At 58.8% G+C, this 26,252-nt stretch overlaps 1 protein-coding gene across 1 annotated transcript in view; it reads left to right on the top strand.

Annotated features, from left to right (window-relative positions):
* TCERG1L (transcription elongation regulator 1 like) overlaps window positions 1-26,252 on the top strand; it is a gene marked incomplete at both ends in the record, with an annotated part of 181,615 nt that overhangs the window by 136,845 nt on the left and 18,518 nt on the right. The window contains one exon of the mRNA XM_080823032.1: window positions 8,090-8,159. Coding sequence (XP_080679158.1) covers window positions 8,090-8,159 — 70 coding nt within the window. The remainder of the gene's footprint in view (window positions 1-8,089; window positions 8,160-26,252) is intronic.

Raw genomic sequence — 26,252 nt, forward strand, 5'->3', positions numbered from 1 at the left:
TGGTCTGTGGTTTTGTCTCCTCCTTTGATTGGGCGGCGTCCATTTTTATTTTTTATTTTTATTTATTTATTTTTTTTTGTTATTTTATTTTTTATTTATTTTTTTTTGTTTCTTTTCAGCGTAACAGAATTCATTGTTTATGCACCACACCCAGTGTTCCATGCAATCCATGCCCTCCATAATACCCACCACCTGGCTCCCCCAACCTCCCACCCCGCCCCTTCAAAACCCTCAGGTTGTTTTTCAGAGTCCATAGTCTCTCATGGTTCTCCTCCCCTTCCAATTTCCCTCAACTCCCTTCTCCTCTCCATCTACCCTTGTCCTCTATAATATTTGTTATGCTCCACAAATAAGTGAAACCATATGATAATTGACTCTCTCAGCTTGACTTATTTCACTCAACATAATCTCTTCCAGTCCCGTCCATGTTGCTACAAAAGTTGGGTATTCGTCCTTTCTGATGGAGGCATCATACTCCATAGTGTATATGGACCACATCTTCCTTATCCATTCGTCCGTTGAAGGGCATCTTGGTTCTTTCCACAGTTTGGTGACCGTGGCCATTGCTGCTATGAACATTGGGGTACAGATGACCCTTCTTTTCACTACATCTGTATCCTTGGGGTAAATACCCAGTAGTGCAATTGCAGGGTCATAGGGAAGCTCTATTTTTAATTTCTTGAGGAATCTCCACACTGTTCTCCAAAGTGGCTGCACCAACTTGCATTCCCACCAACAGTGAAAGAGGGTTCCCCTTTCTCCACATCCTCTCCAACACACGTTGTTTCCTGTCTTGCTAATTTTGGCCATTCTAACTGGTGTAAGGTGGTATCTCAATGTGTTTGTTTTTTTTTTTAAGATTTTATTTATTTATTTGACAGACAGAGATCACAAGTAGGCAGAGAGGCAGGCAGAGAGAGAGGAGAAAGCAAGCTCTCCACGGAGCAGAGAGCCCGATGCGGGGCTGGATCCCAGGACCCTGGGATCATGACCTGAGCCGAAGGCAGAGGCTTTAACCCTCTGAGCCTCCCAGGCGCCCCTCAATGTGGTTTTAATTTGAATCTCCCTGATGGCTAGTGATGATGAACATTTTTTCATGTGCCTGTGAGCCATTTGTATGTCTTCATTGGAGAAGTGTCTGTTCATGGTTTCTGCCCAGTTTTTTACATGATTATCTACTCTGTGTGTGTTGAGTTTGAGAAGTGCTTTATAGATCTTGGATATCAGCCTTTTGTCTGTAGTGTCATTTGCAAATAACTTCTCCCATTCCGTGGGTTGCCTCTTTGTTTTGTTGACTGTTTCCTTTGCTGTGCAGAAGCTTTTGATCTTGATGAAGTCCCAAAAGTTCATTTTCGCTTTTGTTTCCTTTGCCTTTGGAGACATTTCTTGAAAGAAGTTGTTGTGGCTGATATCGAAGAGGTTACTGCCTATGTTCTCCTCTAGGATTCTGATGGATTCCTGTCTCACGTTGAGGTCTTTTATCCATTTCGAGTTTATCTTTGTGTACGGTGTAAGACAATGGTCGAGGGCGGTGTCCATTTTTAAAAGGGATGTGTCATTGAAAGGAAAACAAATCCTCATAGAAAACAATCTCCCAAGGCCCAGCTCACGGCAGCCGAGCACGGCCCACCTCGGCATCACGAGACCCCCCAGTCCCACGAGAACGGCCGAGGGGCGGTCGCCGCAGCTGCGAGTGGGTTTGGTTGGTCGAAGACAGATAATGCTGAGTTTCCTCGGCTCACACCGTAGATAACTGGGTGCTCTTCTCCCCTCCCTCCCTCCTCCCTCCCTCCTCCCTCCACCCTTCTTCCCTCTTTTTTTTTTTCACCAAAGCACTGGAAAGCATGAGAAACGAACTCATTAAGGCAGTGTGCGGCTGCGCTGTGGCTTCTGTCCTTTGGACCCAGGGACGCCAGGTCTAGGAGAGACAGAGGGGCGTCGGCAGAACTCGGCACTGAGCCTCCTGCCGTATCAGGCCGGGGGGAGGACTGGGCTAGAGGGCAGGCGGAGGATAAACCGAGGTGTATGAAACGCTAGAAGAGTTTATTTGTGCAGAAACCAGGTTCCCGTGGAGCCGGGCCACATCGGACACGCGCCTGGCACTGACAGGAACCAGGGAGAGGGGGATAGAGAAGGTGGGATTGGCCGTAGCTTCGAGCCCCCTTGGCGGCCTGCGACTGGCCGTCCGCGGCGTCGTGAGTGATGCTGCAGCCCTGAGGCAGTCACGGGCCTTGGTTTCAGCTTGCTTAAGTGGACCTCCCAGGCCTCAGAGCCCTGGCAGCCTAATGGCCTCTTGTTTAATTAATTTAACAGCAGGATCTCAATTACCCGGGTCACAGATCAACGTTCCATCTCCCTCACTGTACTCAGGAAAAGTAGAATTGAGACTGAAGCCCAACAACACAACCACAACCGAAATATCGGATTCATTGAGATTTGCTACATCAGACACTCGTCTTCCATTAACTTATCACAACGCCCCTAACTACTCTACCGAGAGAGATCTACTGATAATGTTACGTGTAGTTACAAAACAAGTTTTAACCTTGCTTCTTCTTGTAAAAAGAGGACAAGACTTTCTTAAAGGAGTGTTGTGGTTTTTTAACCAGAATCTTAAAGATATGCAAATGACTGCAACTCCTGACTTCTTGTTGTGGGTAGAGTTGACATTTCCGGGAATAATTTCTAATTTTCTAAGATCCACCCACCCAAACTGTTTCGTTTGCTGCCAGACAATTAGGGCAGGAGGAATTTCTGGAGGATTAATTAGCGATTAGTGGGCAGAGTTGATGACCTCCAGCCTTCGGCAAGTGACATTTTTTCCCTGGCTGTTCATCCATCGTGACTCATCAAATGATTTGACCCTGATTATTTCGAGAACTGGCTCTAGGGGAAATGGTTCTTGGTGGAGAATTTTGTTTTTCACATTTTGCTCAACTCCGAGTCATTACGGATTTGAATATATTAAATCCTGTTTCTAGTCTGAAATAGGACAATTAAGCATTCCAGTGGGTACCGGTTATTTTTCAAGAGGCAAATGAAATAAATGAATTTTACCCAAGAGCGGCCGCATGCCGGGGCTCCGGGCTCTCGACGTGTGTCTGCGTGCAGGGGACGCACGGCACGGGGGTGGGGACGCTGATGCTGTGACAGCCTCGTGGAACAGGGTACAAGACCTGCGAGACATGCTAAGCCCTCGTCACTCAACAGAGAAGGGAAAAGTCCCCTCTTCATTCTGTTAGCGTTGCTGAGGGACTCAGACAAAGACCTGAATTATTTCCTAATTATCTTGCGTGCATCCAGATTTTTTCTGGGTCTAGAAGCTCTGCTGTGGGTTCGGAGTAAATGTCCGCTGAGCTGAAGGGCACCGGGAAGCTGGGCCCGACCGGTGAAGCGGGGAGGGGAGGGGAGGGAGCTCTGCCGGGAAGGTGCAGCGCGGAGCCTGGTCACTTCCGCTCAGCTCGGCCTCACGAGGCGGGGCCCCGTGTGAACTACGTGATCACAGACTCCGTGGCTTCGCCCCACGCCCGTTTGTTACACTGCACGAGTCCCCGTGGAGATGGCAAAGCCGTGTTTCCTGTTCGCCTGGTTTCTGCCGCTCCGGGCTCCTTGCCCCCCTTCAGGGACAGCCGGACAGTGACCTCAGATCTTTCTGGCAACTCTCCCGCCTTCCTCCTCCCCTGGGAAGAAGGGTCCTTATGATTAAACCGGGCTCACCTGGGTGACCCAGGACGCTCTCCGTCCCTAGGTCAGCTGCTTGCCACCTCTATCCCCCTTTGCCGTAGGACCTGATATGTTCACAGGTGCAGTGACCAGCCACCGCCGGCCTGGGGACCATCATTCTGCAAACCACCGGCTTTATACCCATTTTATAGAAGAGGGAGTTAACGGAGATGGATTAATTAACTTGCCCAAGGTCCCGTTTCTCTCCAGCGTGTGGGGGTGGGTCAGACTCCGCATCTGAGGAGGGACAGCCTTACCGGGCTTCTCCTGAGCCGTGAGCCTGTGATAAGAACACACTTCTGGAAAGCGTTTTGCTCCCTGTGCCTGACACACCCATGGTCGGGGACAGGCAGCCTTGTCCTCTCAGCCACTTTGTCCCCAACCTGCCGCAGAGGTGGCACAGACGTCACTTGGCTTCAGTTCCTCTGTAAACATTTTCGTCATTTATATTCAAGACGAGTGTGCATTGGTAATAATGTTCATTTTGCAAGTAGGACATAAAACCGTCCCTGTGAGTAAACACAGCTGTGGCTTGAGAGAAGCTGGTTTTCCCAAGCTGTATTTGCCCAGGGAGAGCACACGAGTCTCAGAGCCACAGTGGGACCAGGTGTCCAGGCTCAGCTGACAATGTGCCTGGCGACCGTCCACAGCCCAGGGTTGGCATCACCTGTCCCAAGAGTTGGGTTGAGGACAGGCCCCCCGCCCCATGCAGAGGTCCCCCGTTCCAGCTGTTTGGGAGGGACCCTGACCTTCCCACGGGACCCGCATTCCACGCTCCACAACACCCATCGGCCCCTGGCCTGTGCCCCCTCTTTGCACAGTGACTGATCCAGGACCCTGGACCCAGCAGATGAGTGGAGACACACAGGCCATCTGTCCTGGAAGCCGCCTGCGGGAGCTGATGTGCTCCAGCAGAAGCTGCCAGGCGGCCGGGTTGGAAGGGGCAGGCCAGGTGCCTGGGCCCCGAGGGGTCTCCACGATGCCCCGTGACACTCAGCCCTCCTCCGCCGCAGCCCGGTGGCCAGGTGGTGGGCCCCTCCGGGTTTCAGATGTGCCACTGAGTGAGCGCCGATCCCGGGGCTGTGTCCCTTCTGTGCCTTTGGGCCACATGCAGCTGTGGGGACAGGAGAGGCTGAGAGAGCATTTTCCAAGTGGTTTCTCCCAGAACCTAATGCTTCAAGCTGTCTGCTCCGCTACGATCCAGGAGTGAGGGAGGAGGGGAGGGAGGAGGGCAGCTGTCCCCTTCCAGACCAGTCACTGTGTACTTGGAGGCTGGACTGACCAGCCCTGCGTGGGACCTCGGCCCGACCACGAGCAGACGGCCCACGGGCAGTGACAGGAAGTGACAGCCGTATCGTGGGGCAGGAGGAGAGGCCACAGGTGGAGAGACCAGTGGGAGTCCCCAGACCAGTGGCCAGGGGACTTGCTGAAGCGGGGCCGCTCACGCTGCACCCCCAGCAGCAGGGAGGGGGACCCACCCGGGAGCCCCGTGTCTTGTGGGGCTCGGGGAGTGGGAGGAGCCTGGGCAAGCTCTCAGTGAGCTTCAGGGGCAGGGGATCACCGTCAGTGCAGCGTTTCTAGGTGACCAGGCAGCTCGTCCCTCAGGGTGACTGACCCCGGGTTCCTGTTGGCCCCCAGCCCTAGCGACCTCTCCCAAGGCTTCTGCCCCCTCTCTGGGCCGTGTAGAACTCTGCCCGGCTCTGCTCAGGCCTGACTCTCATTCTGCACTTTTTCACAGGTTGACTATGACCTGCGACGAGCAAAGACCGCAGAGACCGATTTGAGTGTCAGGAGGCTCCCAGCTAGTGGGGTCTGCGGAGCCACAGTGCGGGGTCTCGATCTACCCAGTCCGATTCCCTCACGTCCCCCAGTGCAGGCTGACGCCCCTCCTGTCTCTGCCACTGTGCTGTGGGCCCTCCTATGCAGGGGGGAGCAGGGAGGAGGGGGAAGGGAGCAGGGAGCAGGGGGAGAGAGGAGGGAGGAGGTCCACGTGGCAGGACACCTGCTGCCCAATCACAGTTCTGAGCCGGTAAACGGAGTGTGTGCCTGTGTTCTGTGGACTGTTCTAGCACGGTTTCCAGCCGGTCGGTCAGAAGTCGGGGTGCCCAGGTCTCGGGGGCCCAGCGCTGCCTCCAGGCTGTGGGTGTCAGAGTCGGGTCGAATTGTTGCACTTCGGTCCTGGCTGGGCCCTGAGACCCGGAAGCACGGCTGCTGGTACGGGAGAGCACCCAGAACAGCGAGGCAGCCCTGCTGCTTAGCCTCTCGTCCCAGTGCCCACGACCGTGCCCCCGGGTCCGCTGCCCCAGCCCTCCCACCTTATGCTGCTTCTGACCCAGCCACGGGAGGAGAGGCTCCTGGGGGCGCTCGCCCAGCTAGGACGGCCCCCCGCCTTGCCCCTCTTTTTGCCAAGGGCAGCCAGAGTCTTGGGGATCTTTCTGTCTTCTGTGCCTTGGAAGGAGCCAAGGCGCCTCTTCTTCCCACGGTCTCGGAAACACCACTCTTAGAGGTCACGGGACAGGTGACTTTCACATGAGTGACTCGTCTGCTGCAAGTGTCACGGGTTTCAGCAAGCAGGGAGAGCGCCGGCTGCAGGCGCTGGGTGGGGACGTCCTGTCTGAGCGCACGCAGGGCCAGAGGGACCGGCATCCAGGCCTGGGGTCATAAGTGCAGGGCTGCGGTGGGCCTGGAGGCTGGGACAGGGAACGGTGGGCGTGAGGGTGGCTCTGTGCAGGGCTGGGGTGAGGCAGAGAGGCCAGGAGGCGAGAGCTGGGCGGAGCAGGAAGGTGAGCGTGCCTCCGGGGCTGCGGGGTCAGCAGCCGAGAAGGGACGGACACCGGCGTCCCGGAGGGGCCCTGTGGGAAGAGCATGTGGAGAGTCAAGAAGGTGAACTTGGCCCCAAGTGAGCCCATTTCTCACAGGGGTTCTTTCCTGTGGTTCAGTGAGGAGGGGGCTTCTGTCCCCTGGAGGGGTGTTGAGCAATGTCTGGAGACAGTTTGGGGGTCACACCCGGGACCTGTCCCCGCTCATCCTGGCACCTGCCGAGCATCCTCTCTCCAGCTCACAGGACGGCCCGGGTATTGTTGGTGCATGAGGCGTCCTGAAGTGCCACTAAGGTGTGGACACCAGCCTCCCTGGAGCTGACGTCCCGAACGCCCGCCCCTCCCCCAAGCAGGCACACCTGTCCCACGGGGAGCCCCACTCCGCTCCGAGTCATGTGTGCAGGGTCCCTGTCCGTGAGGCCCTTCCTGGGCCAGCATCTTCCAGAGTGGGACACTCCTGGGGCCAGTTCTCGGTCCCGTTCGTGTCCCGCTGCGTCCCAGGATGGTGGAGTGCACACGGCGTGGCATGGGTGTCCACGGGTGGGAGGGGTGGGATCGGGGGTGGGCTGGGACAGACGCGGACTTCCAGAGCCTGACTCTCTCCTTTTGCGCCCAGCCCCATGCTGAACACTGAAAGCAAACTAAGAGTGGACAGGATTGAAGGCTTTGCTGGGTCCAAACACGGCGCTCTCTGAGGCGGTGGGCAGTGCTGTCCTGGTGGGGCCTCTTCAGGAAGGCGGGGCCGAGGGAGCTGGTGGTCCGGGGGACGTGGGGACCTGGGAATGCCCTGCAGAGCCCAGGCCCCAGCACCTCTGCATGCCAGGGACGGGAGCATGGGACAGTGGCCTCCTGGGCGTGATGGATGCAGAAAGAGAAGTGGGCACGAAAGCAGTGTGATGCCGGGGAGCGTGTGGACTCATTCGTGTCAGGACTGAAGTAATAACATTCTAGAACCAGGTTAAGCCGCGTTTCCCCTCTCCCTTTTGGAGACAAATATGAAATGCTGAAGCCCCTTTTTATTTTCCATTTCAAATCTCATCAAATATTTACAAGGCCAGTCTCCTCAGGATGGAAACAGGGGACCTGTCGTCAAAATCAGTTTGGGTTTTGGAAGTAGACACGTGGTCCGGAGTGAAGTCCGTGCCGTGTGCAGGGGAGGGGGGACCCTTCCTGGCGGCGGACAGAGGAGGGCACAGGGGTCTTGGTCCACTTGCGAGCACATGAGGGCGCACATGACATAGAAGGTCTCCGCCAGGGCCTGCGTCCCCCGGTGTCTGCGGAGGGGCTGGGGGATGCCCACTGCCCATTCTCTGTCCTCTGGCTTTGCTGGACGATCGGGCGGCTTCTAAATGCCTTCTCTGCTCCGAAGGCCACCAGCTTGCTCTTCTGCCGGAACATACGGGGAGCGCCGAGAGAAGCTGGTTCCAGCGCTTGGTCTCTGTGTCGCTCATTCCCAGATGACTCTGTTTGAAAGGGAGTGCGTCTTGGTGGTTTGCCAGACTGATGGGAGCAGACACTCCAACCTCAATAACCTGATTTTCTTCCAGCCGACCACAGCGACGGGTCTCAGTCTGAGGATGGCAGGGGAGACCGGAACCTGAGGACCAAGAGGAACCGGTAGGTGACAAGGCCTTTTGCTCCCACGTCTTTCTTTCGCAGACAGCATAGAGAGAAAAAAAAGGATCGTTTTGACTTTCATGAGTGAGCAAAGAGCAGATTTAACCCGTAAGCAGAAGGTGGGAGGGTCTCGGGTCCTGTTGCAGTGACGGCTCTGGGCGCCCGGTGCCTTAGTGGGCAGGTGTCACGGTGGCTCGAGGCACCGAGGACGCTGGACAGTGTCTGGCCCGCAGCAGCCCTCCCCAGGGCCTGTGTGCCCTGCCCGGCCTGGTCTCTGAGCCCTGAGGACACCCATGGAGCCTGCCAGGCACCGCGGGTGCCGCGTGTTGGGTGAGGGTGTGGGTTTGCGTGCCCGGCAGATCCTGGGTCAGACTCGGGTGCCTTCTGCTCACTGGTGATGTTGGGCAAAGTCATCCCCCCCGACTTCAGACTTCCTGTCTGCACAGGATTGCAGGAGCTCCCGGTGACAGCCTGAGGTGACAGGTGAAAGGGGTAGGGGGGCTGTGTGACCGCGGCCACACTCCGTGCGTGCACAGCTCTCCACGTGTGTCACCCTCTGGCTGTGGCGGCAGCAGCTGTGGCCCAGAGACCTGCCTTCAGCCCCTCCCGCAGGCCCCGGTCTGTGGCTCCTTTCCTCCCGAGTCCCACACAAAGGGGTGAAATTCAGTGTCTGTGTGTCTACGCTCCCAGGAAGGCGGCAGAAGGCCTGGCAGGGTTGCTGGGCCACTGTCTCTGGCAGGGAAGCTGGGGGATCTAAAAGGGCCACTTCTGAGTCCAGGGGGTGCCTGCTGTCCGGCCAGAGCCCGGCCCTCCCCATAGCCCAGCGGGCACACGCAGCCACAACCTGCCACCCACGTATCGGTCCTCTCACAGGTGGCCTAGGCCTGTAGCAGGGGCCACGTTCCCGTGTCAGGGGCGTCAGCGCTCTGGGTATGTGGGCATCTAGGGGGCGCGGTCGGTTAAGCGTCCAACTTGGTTTCGGCTCAGGCTGTGATCCCAGGGTCATGATCTCAGGTCGTGATCTCAGGTCATGATCTCAGGGTCACGATCTCAGGGTCGTGAACTCAGGTCATGATCTCAGGGTCATGATCTTCGGATCGTGATCTCCAGATTGTGATCTCAGGGTCGTGATCTCAGGGTCATGATCTCCAGGTCGTGATCTCAGGGTGGTGATCTCAGGGTCGTGATCTCAGGTCATGATCTCAAGATCCTGATGAGATCGAGTCCTGGTTGGGCTCCATGCTCATGGGGAGTTTGCTTGAGACTCTCCTTCTGCCTCTGCCCCTCCCCTGGCTCACACACATGCACGCTCTCCCAATTAAATAAATAAATCTTAAAAAAAAAAAAAAAGTGCCTAAGAACCCCGGCAGGAGCCGCCGGAGCCCAGCCCCCACTCCGCTCAGTAGAACAGAGCCTCCCACTGAAAGTCAGGGGATCCACAGGACTCTGTCCACGGCCGGCGCAGTGCAGGGACGACCGCCATGACAGGCCACAGGCAGGTGGTGGGTCGGCGGGCTGTGCGGCGTGGAAGGTTGTGGGGACGGTGTTGGCCAGGAATCTGGCATCAACTTGTAAAAACTGGTATTTGTCTAAACAGCATCACAAATGGAAAATGTGATTGTTGTAAAGAGAAACCGTGCCCTGTGTATCTGAGGAAAACGAACCTCACATCATTGATTTAGGACGATTTCTGGTTAAAACCATTATGTGGTCATCATTTTTACACCCTTGATTATTCTTTGTGTTTTTTTGTTTTGTTTTTAAGTTTTTTTAAGGGTCTTATTTTTCAGTCATGTCTCTGCCCAACACGGGGCTCCGGCTCACCAGGCCGAGGTCAGGAGGGGCGCACCCCACCGACTTGGCCGGCCCGGCACCCCCGTCCCCGATTATTCTTTAAGTCTATGCTGTGTGAAGTCTTAAAAATACAGCTTCAGTATTATTTCTACCAAAAAATTGTTTCTTAGAAGTGACACAGGAAGGGAGGAAAATCTATCCCGGCCCCCTCAGCCCTCACGGGGCTTCCCGGCAGCAGACGGTGGGAGCGAGAGAGGGAGGGAGCCGGCGCCGGGCGGTGGGCCCTGGCACCTGACCACAGTCAGGATGGGACCCTCCTCTGGGGCGGACGGACGGGGTAGGAGCAGCAACCCGCAGCGCTCTCCCTGACCAGCTTCAGGCCCCTTCATTCCGGTGCCGGTGGGCTTCCCCCTGCCACGCACCCCTCAAAAAATCATTCCTCTGACCACCGCTTGGGTATATTGTAATTTTAGCGGATAAAAAGGGTGGGCCTGGCTCCTTCAGGGATGACAGGCCCCACGGCCTTGGCATAGATTCCTTGTCCTGTGGGCCACCAAAACCGTCTCTTGGCTTGGAATAGTGTTTGTTTCTAAGTTTGTAGATTTTGTAGTTGTTGAGTTTGGGGGACACTTTGGATACAAGTGTGAGAGTTGACCTTACCCCATGAAGCCGTCATGTCGCGTGGAATGTTTCCTTGGGGTCGGACGCAGTGTGAGCTGGAGGCGACCAGAGCGTAGAATCAGCAGGAAGTACCTTGTCCTTGGTCTACTTGCTCCAAATATGGCCTGAGTATCCTTCTCCTGGCAAACCACGGAGGCCAAGGCACACTCCAAGTAGGTCCTCTGGACAAGGCTGGGTCACAGGGTGGAGACCTGCCCCCCGAGAGTTCCGCAACCCACCTTGGGGCACCTAGCGTTGGGAGAATCCATCTAGACCAAAAATCAACACTATCATCCAAAAGACAAAAAAACCTTATTTAAAGTCTGGGGGTTGTGAGGGCCCCGTCCCTGGGACTGCCCCCAGGTTGAGCCACATCCAGGAGAGCCAGCTGTGGAGGGTGGAAGGAAACACTCGTACCGTGGTCAGGAAGCCGCTGGTCACAAGGGCAAGTGACGGCCAGTGCGTGTGGGCAGTGGAGGGCAACACGCCGCGGAGACAAGGGGGAGCAAGCTGTGTTCATGTCCACGAACAGGGTTTCTAGGATCCCAGGAAAATTAGCTGCCGAGAAAGTAAGAGTGTTGCTTCTTTGAAATGCTCTAGAATAAGGCTGGAAAAAAGGCAGACTTTAAAATACACCTGCTCCCAGAGTATGTCTTCAGTTGACCCTATGGAGTGAGAATGTCTGCATTCCGGGAGCAGTGTGGGAGCCTCACCCCTCTCCGGGGACCTCCCAACACGGCACGGCGTGTGGTCCCTTGGCCGTGCGTGGTGAGCCAGTCGTTGACACCCACTTGCTTTCTAAGTCATTCTTTGTGCACAGCTCCTGAGTCGGGCTGGTCAGTGGTTCTGTGCAGAGACCTGTGGCTTTGTGAACGGTACTGAGTCTGCGCCCCCGGTCATCAGGGCCGCCTACGCCTCTGACCTGGCCGTAGCTGCTTTGGGGATGGTGTGTGCAAGCCTTGGTTGTGACGGGATTTCAGTTTGCCATTTTAACCAAAACTGCCATTTATTTGCTGTCCAGAAAGAATTATAAACATACGTATTTCTGAAAGGGGAGACCAGATGTCGGCATTCACAGTGAGCCCCGGGAGCACACTGGACTGCCCACAGATATGTGGCCGCTGCCCCTGGCCTTTTCCGGGGGAGGCAGAGTTCTCTAGGCAGTGTCCACACGGCCAGCCCTCACTTGGAGGTGCACCCAAAATCCAGCCTGCGGGGGCCGGTCCAGGTCGGCTCCAGACCCCCACCCCCAGAGCTCCCTCGCTGGTCCTTCATCAGGCCTCTCAGCCGACCTTTCCTTCCTGGATCTCTGCTCCTGCGAGGATCTCAGCACCCGGGCGTCATCTCTGACTGTCACACAGCAGAGGCCCAGGAGGGCTGGCGGGGGGTCCCCGGGGACCGTGTGTGCTGGCAGCAGGCACGCGAACTCTGAGATGAAGCCGTGGTGTCTTCCCTCATGGGAGAGGAGGGCCTATTGCGGAATCTTCTTCCACGAGGGGCTCCTTCGTGCTGCCAGGAGCCCACGCGCGGCGTGAGCAGGGGACCCTGGGGCCTTCCCAGCCTCCCAGGACCGCCAGCACGGTGCGCACCCATAGGCCAGGGGGCTACACTCCCGCGTGGAAAGAGAAGCTAGGTTCTGGCTCGCTAATCCGGCAAATGCTAAGCACCTGCTGTATGCAGTGCCGTGTGCCCAGGCCCTGCCATGTGGCCCAGGCCCTGCCATGTGGCCCGGGCCGTCCACTTCTGGGAGCTTCCCATGGCTCTGTCTCTCTGACGGACGGGAAGCTTTCAGGGACAGCGTGAGGCCCACATCCCCTGCCGGGACACATAGGCCTTCCACGAAAGGCCGCGGCCTGGGAAGGCAGAGCCGACAGAGGAACAAACACAGGGCCATGTCCCCAGATCATAACCTGTCCCCAGCTCCCCCCATGGGCCACCCTCTCTGCCGGGCCATGCTGAGTGAACCTCAGCTGCCGTCCACCCTGTGAGGCGCCGGGGACACAGGCCGGGTGGATGTCATCTCCTGTCTCTGGCAGATCTGCCCCAGCAGGGAGTCCTAGCACCCTAGACTGGCCACGCAGGTCTGTTCCTCCTTGGCTTGGGGGGCCCTGGGGCAGATCGCTGGAGGAGAATGTCTCCATCCCTGTCACACGTCCCTTGTGTCATCACTGCCCCCAGTGCTGGACCCCAGAACATACAGTTGTGGTCTCTGCTGAAGCGCCCCAACAGACAATGAACCGTGACCAAGCTGCAGCCCCTCCCCTCAGCACGGGGACCCTCTGCTGCCCCGGCACCGGGCCGGGCACAGTGACTGGGTCCAGGCCCTCTGTGGACATCTGGCTGTGCCTGGGCTCTCTGTGTTGTTTGATCTGAGTACCGGGCCTCCACCGGCGTCAGCGGCCACACAGCCCCAGCCACACCGGAGCTGAGGCCCGTCTGTGGCACCTTCCACGAGAACGCAGTCTGCGGATTCCCTGCGAGGCTGCGTGGACGTCTGGCAGTCAGGGAGGTGATGCGTCAGTTGAGTCTTAAATAAGAGGTTAAAAAAAAAAATCTCATTTATTTATTTAAGACAGAGAGAGAGCACAAGCAGGGGGAGCAGCAGGCAGAGGCAGAGGGAGAAGCAGACTCCCCACTGAGCAGGGAGCCCGATGTGGGGCTCAATCCCAGGACCCTGAGATCATCGCCTGAGCCAGTCAGACACATCGCTGACGGAGTCCACAGGCTCCCCTTAAACAAGATACGTTGGGCAGGTTTTCCCCAGGAAGTAGAAGAACCCACCAAGAGGGGCTGGAGATGTGTCCTCTCTCCCTCCAGCACCCCAGGCTCCCGGGCCAGGACAGACCAAGGGAAGGCAGGCGCCTGTCCTGCCCAGGACCCTGGGGTGTGGTCCCCCGAGCTGGGGGCTGGCCGCTGCCTGCTCTGCGGGGACCCAGGACGGAACTCTCCCTGGAAGTGCTCTGTGACTCGAGAAGACAGTTTCAATTTCCACCTCGTCTTCAAGCGTCTGACTTAAGAGCTCTCCCTTTTATATGGAATCCGGGGCATTTCCTCGCCCAGACCCGTCTCCATCCCACTGACCGTGGCTGAGAAGGGTGGCGGCTGCTGTTGGTCCTGCAGGACTGAGCCACTGATCTTCCGAAACCAGCTAATGGGCAGTTCCGGTTCAGATTTCGGAAATCCCTGCAGCTTTTGGAGGGAGACACATTCTCGGAGTTGCCAGATACTGGGCCGGCGAGCCCGAGGGCACGTGAGGGGACCAGTGCGTAGTGTCCTGCACGAGGACACTGGCCAGCGACAACACCTGCTTCTTTTCCAGAAAGTGGCCTCCTCCTGCAGCTGCCCCGTCTGGTCACGTCCACCTGACCCGTGGCGTGGTGACAGCCCAAGTTCAGATGGCGTCACTGTGGGCACGCAGAGACACGGCCAAGTGCTGGGCTCCCTCTGCGGTGACCCGCCTCCCTCTGCGTGAGTCGGTTAGTGAGCGTCTTGGCTCCTCGGTCAGCCGTTGGAGTATAAATGTGTGAAAACGGAGGCAGCTTTTTCACTTGTCGCCATAAGAAAGCACGTGTTTGCCGCGGGCTTGGGATGATAAGCTGGTTAGCGAGGCAGCATTGGATATGACTGTCGCAGGAGCGCTCAGCTGGGGAGACGGGGAGGGGCAGCGGGAGCAGTGGTGGTGATGGTGGCACTCCGGGACACGGAGCACATCCTGTCCTGAAGACGCTGGTGTGCGACGAGGGGCGAGTGTCAGGACAGGGTGAAGCCGAAGACAAGGTTTGTGTGCGGGGGAAATGCAGGGGGGCTCGACTCAGGGCCTGGAGCGGTGATTCCTGGTGAAGCCCAGAGGTCGGAGTGTGGGGGGGACCCCCGCGCCACCACGAGAGAAGGCCCGACAATGTGAGAATGACCCACATCCCCCACTCAACTCACAAAGTCACAGTCAGCACACCGGTTTTCAGCTTTTTAGTGGGACAATGTCCAGAACAGACGATGGGCAGGGTGTCCACCCCCTCGGGCACCTTCGGGCTCAGCCACTGCCTCCCGCCAGCCCTGCACATGCCTGGTCCTGCCACCCCACTCTATTTTGGAACAAACCCCAGATAAACCCCACGTGTCCATATTTCAGGATACATGACTAACAGAAGATTTTAAAAAGAGCATCGTAATCCCACCTGAGAACAAGCAGCAAACAGTAGTCCCCGGATGTGAGCTCATCGCCCCCGAAGCCCCCATTACCTCCGTTGTTTGAGTTTCTCTTGTGACTCTGTTCTCCAGACCCAGATCCCCATCAGCTTTGGGCTCCGTACCCTCTTGGTCTCCTTCCTGAGTCTGTTAACCTGCACTTCTCTCCTGGCCCAGCCTCGTTTTCTTCATTTGCTTTGAAAGAAATCGGCATCTTCCCCCTCACGGAAGCCTCCCTCCCCCGTCCGTGTCTCTGCGCCCCCAGCCCCCGCGAGCTCCCAGCCCTGCAGCTTCTGTGCCCTCAAAGCCCCCCGGGTTTGGTCGGTGCCGGACGAGAGACCCTCACAGCAGCCCTGAGCTCCTTCCGTCGGGCGGCCCCGCGGCTCGGGTCACCTGCCTTCCTGGGATGTGCGCAGGCGACTGGCGTGGGACTGGCATTTCCTCCAGGACGGGTACAGACCAGCAGGTGCGTTCTCCGGTGTCATTTGCACCCGTGAGCTTGAGCACTTCACAGAGCACAACGTCCTCCTCAACTCTTTGGTTCCCCGGAGTTGGAGCTCAGGTGGAAAACACGGGGCGCGGGCTTGGTTCCTTCCCTTCAAAACTCGTTTTCCCGACATCGTGTGGGTTCGCGGGCAGCCCCCACGCGGGCTGGACGCGCGGTGAATTCCCAGAGGGAAGCAGAGTTGGCGGCGCGGTCTGTGTCAGTCACCGCGTCTGTCCTACAGGAGTCGGAGTGTGTGTCTCGGTCGTGGGGACTCGGACTGCCCCAGGTCCGACAGGCTCTTCACGACGTGGCTGAACATCGGTTCCCTACGAGGAGACGCCGCCTGAGCTCCGCGGGACCTGTTCCCTTCCCCGCGTGCGCCTCATCGCCGGCCTCTCCGGGTCCACGGAGGGCTCTGTCTTTCTGCCCCCCCCCACCCGGCTTCCACATCCTTTTTGTCTCTTTCCCAGTTTCTTTTGGTTTTTCCTCTCCTTCTTAGCTCTTTCCCCTCCAGGCTTTATTGGCGGTGTTTGTTCCGCTCACGTCTGTGCACCTTCTGGAGCGTCCTTCAGTTCTAAAACTGTTCTCCCTTTCGTTTCTAATTTCTTGCATCATTCAGATGCTTTTTAGATGTTCACTTGGTCCAACATCCCCTTCCCCCCCCCTAAGTTGTCTATCCTGATACACGCCGTGGTTTTATAGCTTCTATCGTGTCCTTTGAAACATTGTGTCCTCCCGAGCAGCGGGGTGGTGTTTCCGTCCGAGTCCTGGCTGCCCCGTGGCCCGCGTCCCGGCTGCCCCGTGGCCCGCGTCCCGGCTGCCCCGTGGCCCGCGTCCCGGCTGCCCGTGGTCTTACCCCGCTGTGGGGCCTTTGCTCCGTGCGTCACTGTTCTCCGGCTCATTGGTATGGGATCAGACAACGACCTTTCCCTGCAGTTCAAGCTGAGATGAGCTGGTGACGGGAAGGTGGCTGGAGACGGCGTTCCTGGTCACTAGGCTCTGGAACTCCCTCTCTTTGTCACCAAGTGGGAATGTGCCCTGCGTTTGGCGCCTGTCTGCGCTGCCCCTCACTCTCGCCCGTGCCTGTCCTTCCTGTTCTGGGGCGTGTCTGTGTGATTCCCATAGGCTCACACCAGTTCCTCTTGGCATTTTTGTCCGAGTTTTATCCTGGAGGAACCCTTAGTTACCAGGCCCGGCCACTTCTCCCTTCCAAGCTCCAGGCCACATTGTCTCCCCTGAGATTGGAGCCCAGAAGACCCCTCCAATGTCAGCAGCGCCCCCCGCCAGTCAGCCTGCTCCAAGGCCATGGCCTGGGGCTACCTCTCAACCTGGGGCATCTCAGGCTCCCTGGGCCCAAAGGTCTTGGGACGTGCCTCCTGGGGGTGCCGATCCCCGAGGGCTCCTTGGTGCCTGGGCTCTGGCTGTGCCTGATGGTATGAATTCCTGGGGATGCGTCACCCCCTAGCTTGTGAAGACGTTGCCTGCGGGTTTCCCTTCTGTTATCCTAATAGCCCAGCCGGTCTGCTTCAGCGTAAAAATTGGGGGAGACTAAGAACTTCCCTTTGCCTTTGCTTTTTGTGTCAGAAGGTTGGTTTTTGTTTCAAATCCTCAAAAGCCTGAGAGGCCTGGGCCCCGAGGTGCACGTGACGGGACTGACACCTGCCCTCCAGCCTTCCCCCATGTTTTGTTGATGCTGTTGCAACGCGAGTGACCCAGCAGCTTCTGTGAGACCCACCCACGTCCCCCAAGCCGAGGATATGCCCTGGGTGTCTCCTCAAGCCTGCGTGTGCCCAGGATGTGGAGGGTGCCCGGCAAACAAAAGGAGCCCCCCCCGACAAACAGGGAGACCCCGATGCTGTGGGACCAGGCCTGGGTCCCTTGTGCTGCTGTCGTGTGAGAACACGTCCTGAACTCTGAGACCACGTGCGTTTCCCCATGAGGAGACGGCACAGGGTCCCCCACAGTGCTTGAGGGCCCCCAGATGCTGGGAAATCCTTCCAACTTCACCAAGACAAACCCTGCCGACAGGACAGCCTGGCACCTATGAGCTGTGTCATAAGGAGGGTACACGGGTCAGGCCTCGGACAACGAAACTGACCTGTGCTGGAGACCAGAGCGTCTGAGCTCAGTGCCACCCGGGGGGAGGCCATCGGCCACTAACAATAAAAGCCCGCTGGCAGGTGGAATGGAGGGAGCACGGAAGGAACCATGGCCTTCGGACGCAGGGGCAGCCCTTGAGCTGACAAATAAAGGTGCAGCCAGAACGGCCTTCAGTCCCTCCAACGGCCCTTGCCGGCAAGGCCATCGGTGAGGTGGAGGTCCTGGGCCCTGGGATGTAACTAACTCGCCATGACCGTGAGCACAGAAAGGGACGGATGACCGTGACTGCAGCACCGTGGAGACGTCTGCCGGGCTCAGCACAGGGGGGTGCCTTCAGGGATCCCCAGGCCCTTTCTGGGAAGGTGTCATCAGGACCAGAAGGTGGGGTCAGGGCAAAACTCCAGAAGTGAGAGCGGGGCGGGCAGGCAGACAGAGGTTTGCCAGGCGGCCAGTGGTCTGTGAGACCACGGGGGAGAAGTGAGGTCCCGGGATGGGTACCCCAGGCTAGAGCCCAAGTCCTCCTTCTCCAGGCACACCTGTGTCCCCGGCCATCCTAGAGTATTCCCCTGCACGTGGGCAGCGGCTGCTACAGCCCATGCTCCCGCGCTCCGTGCTCCTTCCCGGATCCAGGATCTTGCCCATGGCTGTATTCCTTCCTAGGGAGGCATCCTGTTCGATGCCGCCATTGACACTGAATCCCGACCAGGACCCCTGCACCCCAACCCTACCGAGGAACCCAGAGCCCACCCTGAGTGATGTGCCAGTCTCCGACAGCGGCCAAAGGCAGCTCCCACAGAGCAGTGTCAGGGCTAAAAACTACGGAATACAGATCTTCCAAAGGTCGCCTCGTCTGAAGGCCATTTGTCTGAACCACATGACAGAATGTCTGAGGCCCCACAAGGCAGACATTCACAGAGACTTTGATTCCTGCAGAATTTCATACTGTGTCGAACACTGGAGTTACAGGCTGGCAGTATTTTGATGATAAATTCCCAGCTTTCTTTGCCAGGAGAAAGAGCAAGTTCTCCCCATCCATTAAATCAAATAAAAGGTGAGACATCACCAGCCAAACAAAGGGCTGGATCTCGATGTTGGAAGGTTTGGTGCAGATGGTCAGAGGCTGTGAGAGACAATGAAAGTGAAGAATCGTCATTACCCTCATCACATCACCAACATCACCACTATCATCACCAAAATTGTAATCATCATCACCATCATCATCACCATCACCATCATCAACACCATCATCACCACCACTATCCTCATCACCACCACCACCATCACCACCACCATCATCATCATCACTATTAACACCATCATCATCCTCACCATCATCAACACCATCGTCATCACCATCATCGTCAACACCATCATCACTGTCATCACCATCACCATCATCACCATCACCATCAATACCACCATCATCAACACCACCATCATCACTAGGACCACCATCGTCACCGTCACCACCATCACCATCACCACATCATCATCACCATCATCACCATTACCACCATCATCACCACCATTACCACCATCACCAGCACCATTATCATCACCATCACCATCATCACTATTTTGTCACCATCATCACCACCATTATCACCATCATCACCACTACCAAGAGCATTATCATCGCCAGTACTATTTACAGACCAGCCATTGTGCTAAGTACTTTACATGCCTCATCTCAGGTTTCCCATCTGTAAAGTGAGGATGATAACCTTGGCTGCCCTACAGGGCTGTGATAAGGATCGAATGAGGGGATGCAGGCAAAGTGGGAGGACAGGGTTTTACACACAGAATGTCAGCAAATATCAGGTGTTCGTACCACTTCATTTAATTCTTACAAAAAATCTTAAGTGGCAAGGGTTATAATTTAAACTCTACAAATGAAAAAAATCAGTGAAATGAGGTTTTCCTGAAAATACAGTACATCTGAGTGTCAGTCCGAGTTCAAAGATAAGTCTATTGACATCACCCAATTAGCGCCCGGCACTCCGCTCCCGCGCCACCCCTACAGCGCAGCCCTCCCCCTTCTTCCCTCCCCTCCCTTCTTCTCTTCCCGTTCCTCACCCTCCTCCTCCTCCTCTTCCTCCGTCTTCCCACTCTGAGGGTGGGGATTGCGCGGCCGGAAGAGGCTGATGGAAACCCAGGAGACAGTTACGTGAGCCCTGAAGGGGTTCCCGGTGCGCGTGGGCCCCGAAGGGTCGCTCTCAGCCACTCTACGCGACCCGGCAGCGGACGCCGAACCGCCGCGCCTTCCCCAGACAGCCTCGTTGCAGGAATCCCTTCGACGGCTCTCGCGAGAACAGCCGCGCCTCCCGCGGCGCCACGAAAGCGCGTTCCTCGCAGCCAGACGGCCGCGGAGGGACCGCTCGGAAGGCCGCGGCCCTGCGGCTGTAAGACGACGTCTAGGCGCCGGGACGCCTCTCCAGACGGTGGGACCTGGAGCTCCACGGCGTTTAACGTGCCTCCGCGGAAGCCGCAGGGAGGAAGCCCAACCCCAAAACCCAAGTCAGTAGCGCGGTCACTGCCCTTCGAGTGCCCAGCACGGCGCCTCGTGCTGGAGGAGACCCGGCGCACAGGCCGGAAGCTGCCTGCGGGGACGCGCCCGGAAGTGGGCGCGGCGGCGGGTCCGGAAGTGGGCGCGGCGGCGGGTCCGGAAGCGGGCGCGGCGGGGGGTCCAGAAGCGGGCGTGGCGGCGGGTCCGGAAGTGGGCGCGGTGGGTCCGGAAGCGGGCGCGGCGGCGGGTCCGGAAGTGGACGCGGTGGGTCCGGAAGTGGACGCGGCGGCGGGTCCGGAAGTGGGCGCTGTGGGTCCGGAAGCGGGCGCGGCCGCGGGTCCGGAAGCGGGCGCGGCGGCGGGTCCGGAAGCGGACGCGGCGGTGGGTCCGGAAGTGGACGCGGTGGGTCCGGAAGCGGGCGCGGCGGCGGGTCCGGAAGTGGACGCGGTGGGTCCGGAAGTGGACGCGGCGGCGGGTCCGGAAGTGGGCGCTGTGGGTCCGGAAGCGGGCGCGGCCGCGGGTCCGGAAGTGGGCGCGGCGGCGGGTCCAGAAGTGGGCGCGGCGGGGGGTCCGGAAGTGGACGCGGTGGGTCCGGAAGTGGACGCGGCGGCGGGTCCGGAAGTGGGCGCTGTGGGTCCGGAAGCGGGCGCGGCCGCGGGTCCGGAAGTGGGCGCGACCAGAGCACCGTGAGTCCGGCCCTCCCGCTGCAGGAACCCCACACTCTGGGCGCTGAGAGGAAAGCAGCGCGGTCAGGCAGGCTGGGCCGTGTCCCGCCGGGGCAGCGGCCGGGTGACCAGCGGGGCCAAGCCAGCTGCGGGTGGACAAGGGGCAGGAAGAGCAGGTGTGAGGAGGAGGCGTCACGGGGAAGGCGCAGGGGTGAGGGAGCTTGAAGACGGGCCGGCGGACCAGGTCGGTGGGATGAGGACCCGAGGAAGGGGGTGGCTCGTCCTCCAGCATGGTCTGGCGGGGCAGCAGCGAGAAGAAATTAGGGAAGGTGGGCAGCCGGGGGCCACCAGCACGGGGACGTGGCCCGGACCGCGGGGCGTGCTGCCCTGTGGCGATGCCGTCGAGAGGCTCTCGGGAGACCCCGGCGTGGGCTGCGGGCAACCTGAGACACGTCCTGGAGACGCCGAGACTTCTCTGCACAAACCGGTGTGGATGTTCTAGAAAAAAGCCTGGGACCCAGTGGTTGGGTCCGTCTGGGGAGCGTGAGGCTGCTGCGGTGCTCCCTGGACCGGGCTGGACGTGTCGTCCCCACACCGCACAGGAATCCTCAGGCTCCTCACTTCCAGCCCATTTCTTCTCCCGGTGACGAGACCAGGACGGTCCCTGAGGCTGTGGGAATCGCTCGCCCGTGAGGACGGCCCTGGCTGTGGGCTTGCGTGGCTTCGCCCCACTCAGACGCTGGAACCCCGGCCCCAGCACCTCAGACTGGGGCCTCGTTTGGAAATTGGGACGTCGCAGATGTGCCGAGTTAGGATAAGGTCATTAGGTCGTAAGCCAGTGAATGGTCTCCCTGCGGCAGGGGACGTTTGGACACAGACGCACACGGGGTTGCCGTGGGAAGTTGAGGACAGAGACCTGGATGATGCCTCCACGGACCGAGGGACACCGGAGATGCCCAGTCGACCACCATGGCAGGCAGGCCAGGGGACGGACCCTCCCTCTCCACCTCTGACAGCCACCCACTGGTGACCCTGGCTGAGCGCTGCAGGTTGGAGGGGGGACGTCTGCTGGGATCGAACTGGGGGGCCCACAGCACACCTGCCGATGGAACTGGAGGAAACCCAATAGTGCCTGCCCTCTGAGGACAGTTCCCTGACAATCCCCCCTGTCCCACAGCTCAGCTCTGACGGTGTGTCCGCCCTCTGAGGGGGGTTCCCTGACAGTCCCCTGGCATCCCACAGCTCGGCTCTGACTATAAGCACCCAGAGTTCGTGCAGACCCCACTAACAGGTAATGCAGACCCCACAGGAAAAGTAGCGTGTCCAAACTAAAGTGTGTCCACATCAGACACCAGCAGAAAGTGGGGTCCCCAGCCCATCACCCCCCTCTGTCTGACTTCGCTATGAATATGAGGGTCTCATAACCTCCCTGGAGGCTTGGTGATTTGTGACAATGACTCCCAGAACCCCAGAGAGCGCTGTATATAAGGTTATGGTTTTATCATAGAGGGCACAACTCAGGAACAGCCAAACAGAAAAGAAGCAGAGGGTGAGTTCTGAAGGGTCCCGAGCGCCCGGGCCTCTGTCCACGTAGAGTTGGGGTGCCCCTCCCGGGGCATCGGGCAGCCCCCCAGCCCCACTGTTGGAGTTTCTATCAGTGCCAGTACGTAAGCAGGAAGGACTGAATGACCGGCCCTGTGACCGGACTCCAGCTCGGCGCCCCCTCCCTTCCTGCGGGCTTCAGCCCTCTGAGCACGTGCTGGTTTTCCGGTGGGCCAGGCGCTCCCCGGAAACTCAGGGCCCACCCCAAGCTCAGGAAATTCACGCGGAAGCAGGGACAGAGGCCAGACAGTCTTTGTTATCCCACGGCCCACCCTTGCCCGCACACCGCCTGGCTAGCCGGCCCTCGCGGAGGCAGAGTGTGACCCCGAGCGGTCTCTGGCTACAGGCAATGGTGGTAAAGCAGAAATGCCAGGGGGGTGGACGCGAGGGCAGGGGGGACGGAGAAGTGGTCTAAGCAAACCCCCCTTGAGGAGGGCGCCGCAGGCCGGCCATTGGCTTGGACCCCTGGTGGTGGCCGCGGCACGTGCAGACCTGGTTCTGCGGGAGACTGGCCAGGGCTACCAGGACACCTCCGCCTCCGGCCCTGAGGTCACCCTGCCCGTCGCCAGCCTAGGGGAGGGCAGTGTCCCCTGCCAAGTGGGGCTGGGGGGCCAGAGGCCACTGCTTTTGGCTGTTCCTGCCGAACGATTTAAGAGCAAGTTGGAGGCGATGCAGCAGGCCTGCTTAGCGATTTCCCGGCACGGTGGCGTTGGGAGGCGGAGCCGGTGAGTCGGTGGCGGAATCGAGACTGTGAGTGTTTCAGCAGGACCGAGTGAGCAGGAGCCCGTCTGCGTCCCAGGACGTCGGTCCTGGAGGCATTTCAAGATCGTCTCATCCAAACCACGTGTTTTCCCAAAACCGGGTCCGCGCGGCTTCCATCGTTTGCCCAAGATCTGGCAGCTCGTTGTCCCCGGGGGGCTCAGCCGCACGCCGAGGGCCCCACAGCCACGTGCGGTTTCTTCCCCGGAACCAGGCGCCCGCTCTCCCCAGGGTTTCTTCACACGAGATGGAATCACTCGTCACAGCCTGACTCAGCCCTTCTCTCTTCCCCTCTTGTGCTCCGCCTTGGAGCAGTGGTCACAGAGAACGGCTTCCGCTTCTGTGCAGACTCTCAGCGGATGGTGTTCAGAGGGAGGAGGGGGGGAGGAGGGAGGAGGGAAGGGAAGAGGCAGGGAGGGAGAGTGGGGAGGAGGCCAGGATGACATGACGGGTGGGGGGTAGGGGAAGAGGGAGGGAGCAGGGTGGGATGGAAGGAAGGAGGGGGAGGAGGGAGGCCCCAGAAGCCCTGACACGGCCCTCGTAAGCGCCTGTCGTGAGAACCGTGCGGTGCTGGGAACCTCTCCACCCCTCTTCCCTCCTCTCCACGGGATGATTCAGGAGGTGGGATGAGGCGTGTCTGTGCGTCTGTGAGGTGACCCTTGGGGGCTGGCGGATGTGCCAACCTGAGTTCCCTCTGCCTCTAGATAAACTAATTAGCATTTGTTGCCCGAAAATGGAAACGAGCAGCCAGATGTGTCTAGAATCCAGTAGCACTGAGTGTGAATCTAGTGACTTTTCCCAAATCACCCGCTGCCCTGTGCGCATGGGCAAAATGAGAAAACCCCGTGCTCGACCTTGCACCCTGTGCGCACCTGCCCACGTGCCATCCGCGGGTCGGCGGGACGCGCTCAGCAGCGGTCACAGGGCTAAGGCGAGGGGCCGATTCGGGGAGAACAGCCCCTCCGTGCCAGGTCGGGGGGCAGCCACCATAACATCTCCTGAAGGATGGGACACGGGACCCAGGGAGCATGCTGTCCCCAGGATAAAGGGACCCCAGCACCGTGGCCCAGACTTGGGAACCCCTGCTCTGGGGGAAAGGCTAGACATGACCAAGCCCTTTTCAACTTACCCATTTGGCCCCAAAGATCTCCCCAAGCAGGTGCCAGCCTGGCGAGGCATCTAACTGTTTCCAGGTGAGAGGTCGTCCCCCTACCGAGCCGGCGAGGTGGGTGGGTACTGTGGCAGTGCCCTCGAGGACACGGCCTCTCCTCCTTGGTACTTGGGGATGGAGCTAGTTTTATTCCAAGTATTAGGATTTGCTTTTAGTTAAACGTACCAAACTCATTCAGCCATGAGAATATAAAAGTATATTTAGCAAGTTTGCATTTACTTCTGACCAATTCTAATTGAACCGCGAGCTTGCCGTTCTGGAAGGCATCCAGCAGCTCTGAACAAGATGCCGTGTGGAACGAGCTCTAATACGTGATCATCGCGGAGCTCAGAACGCTCCTATTAATCTTATTTCAAGTCCCAACAATACGGGTCTTATTTCCACACTTCTATTTTTATCTAATGAAAATTTATTACAAAGAAATCCTAATTACACCCTCTGGAAAAGGACACAGTTGCAAACCCACTGGTGATTTTCTTTTTTTGAAAATCCGCATAATCACATAGGAGGCCAAGAAGGCGCGTTCTCCTGAAATAGTTGGTCTGTAAATAAGATTCCCGATGGGCCGAGCAGACGTTTATGTTGTTTTTTCTCTTTGCACATTTTGCACTGGGGGGTTCGTCCACAGTCCACCCTGGCGAGTGCTCAAGGACGTTGCATGGTCTCAGTACACCCTGAAGTTGCCAACGGGCGGATTCCCACGGGGTCCTGGGTGGATAGTGATGGCGAGAGCGGGCATCAGGAGGCAGGGAGCAGCGTGGTCAAGGGACAGTATGACCTGGAACGGGTCTTGACCTTGAACGGGTCCGCCTCCTCCACCCCCAACACACGGATCGCGTGGACTGGCCGGATAATCGTGGGCGTCTGTGGGGGCATCACAGGGCATTCAGCTGCATCTCCGGTCTCTGCCTCTCCACGTGCCAGTAGCCACCAGACGTTCCCCGGGATTATGGTCACCGCAGGCGAGGGCACTGTTCTGTCTCTAGGTCAGGAAGCCTGATGTGTGTGGCCTGAATGCCTCCCGCCCACGGATTCCCGGGATGAAGATTTGCAGAGAAGTGGGGACGTGCCGTCCCTTTTGAGGCGTGTCCTCTGCTCTTTCTATACCTCAAGAGCATGGGGCGCTGGCGGGTGTGCAGGGGCCACACGTCCCGGTGCCTGGAAGGGGCTCTCAGCAGGCTCGCCTGACTGCAGTCCCGTCAGAAAGGGAACGGTCTCTAAAACTGTCCGTCTAGGGACAGACTAGATTTGCCCCCCTCGTTGCTGGGGTCACTGGCCGTGGGACCCAGTTATGGGGACATGCAGGGCAGGGCTGGGCAGGGAGGAGGCCCTGCAGAGGGGTCCATGGGGTCAGAGCAAAGGCTCACCAGGCCAGTGTAGGTAGACTCTGCAGCTCAGGCTGAGCACAGGCCTGACAAGGGGACCGGAGCGGCGGCGGGACCAGCTGCTCCCGTGCAGCCAGCTCAGGAGGACGAGGGCGTCACAGGAGGACCTGTGTCTGCAGGGCCTGGGCGTCCCCCAGCAGCAGACGGTGAGATGTTTTGGGAGGAGGTCCCGAGTGCCGCAGGGATAAGGTGCAGAACGGAGAGCTATGGGCCGGGCAGCAGAGAACAGAAGGCAGGACGCAGAGCTGGTGCTTAGTAAGGCCGAGCTCCTTCCTTTCCTGCCAGCTGCCAGCCTGCTGCCCGCCCGCCCCGGCTCCTGCCTGCTCTCGGTGCTGCCCCGCTCTGTCTGGGCCACGGCCACGGCCGCCCCCGGGCCTAGGGAGGAACAGTCCAGGGGTCCCGCACCTTTCCCTGCGCAGACGGCCTGAGCGGGGTCCTGGTCCCCGCTGCTGTCGCTGACATCCCCCGGCTGGGTTCTACTCCAGGACAGCGTTTCGTACCCAGAGTGTCGATGGCATAGTCTGATTGTCTTCCTGCGTTTGTCCGAAACGAAGTCCTTCCCGCAACAAAGAACAGCCGGAACAGAACTGGACGTGAGCGCCGGTGACCTGCTCCGACGGAGAGCCTCACCCCTTCACGTCCTGGACACCAGGTCCAGGCAGTGAAACACGACTCCGGGCCGTCTTCCTGGTTTCCCCGCTCGGCCTTTGCACGCCCCTGCCATGACCTTGGCTCCCCGCTGGTGCCTGTGGGGGGTTACGGCTGCGCCCCAAACGCAA

The sequence above is a fragment of the Martes martes genome, assembly GCF_963455335.1.
Source record: "Martes martes genome assembly, chromosome: 14".
NCBI classification, from domain to species: Eukaryota; Metazoa; Chordata; class Mammalia; order Carnivora; family Mustelidae; genus Martes; species Martes martes.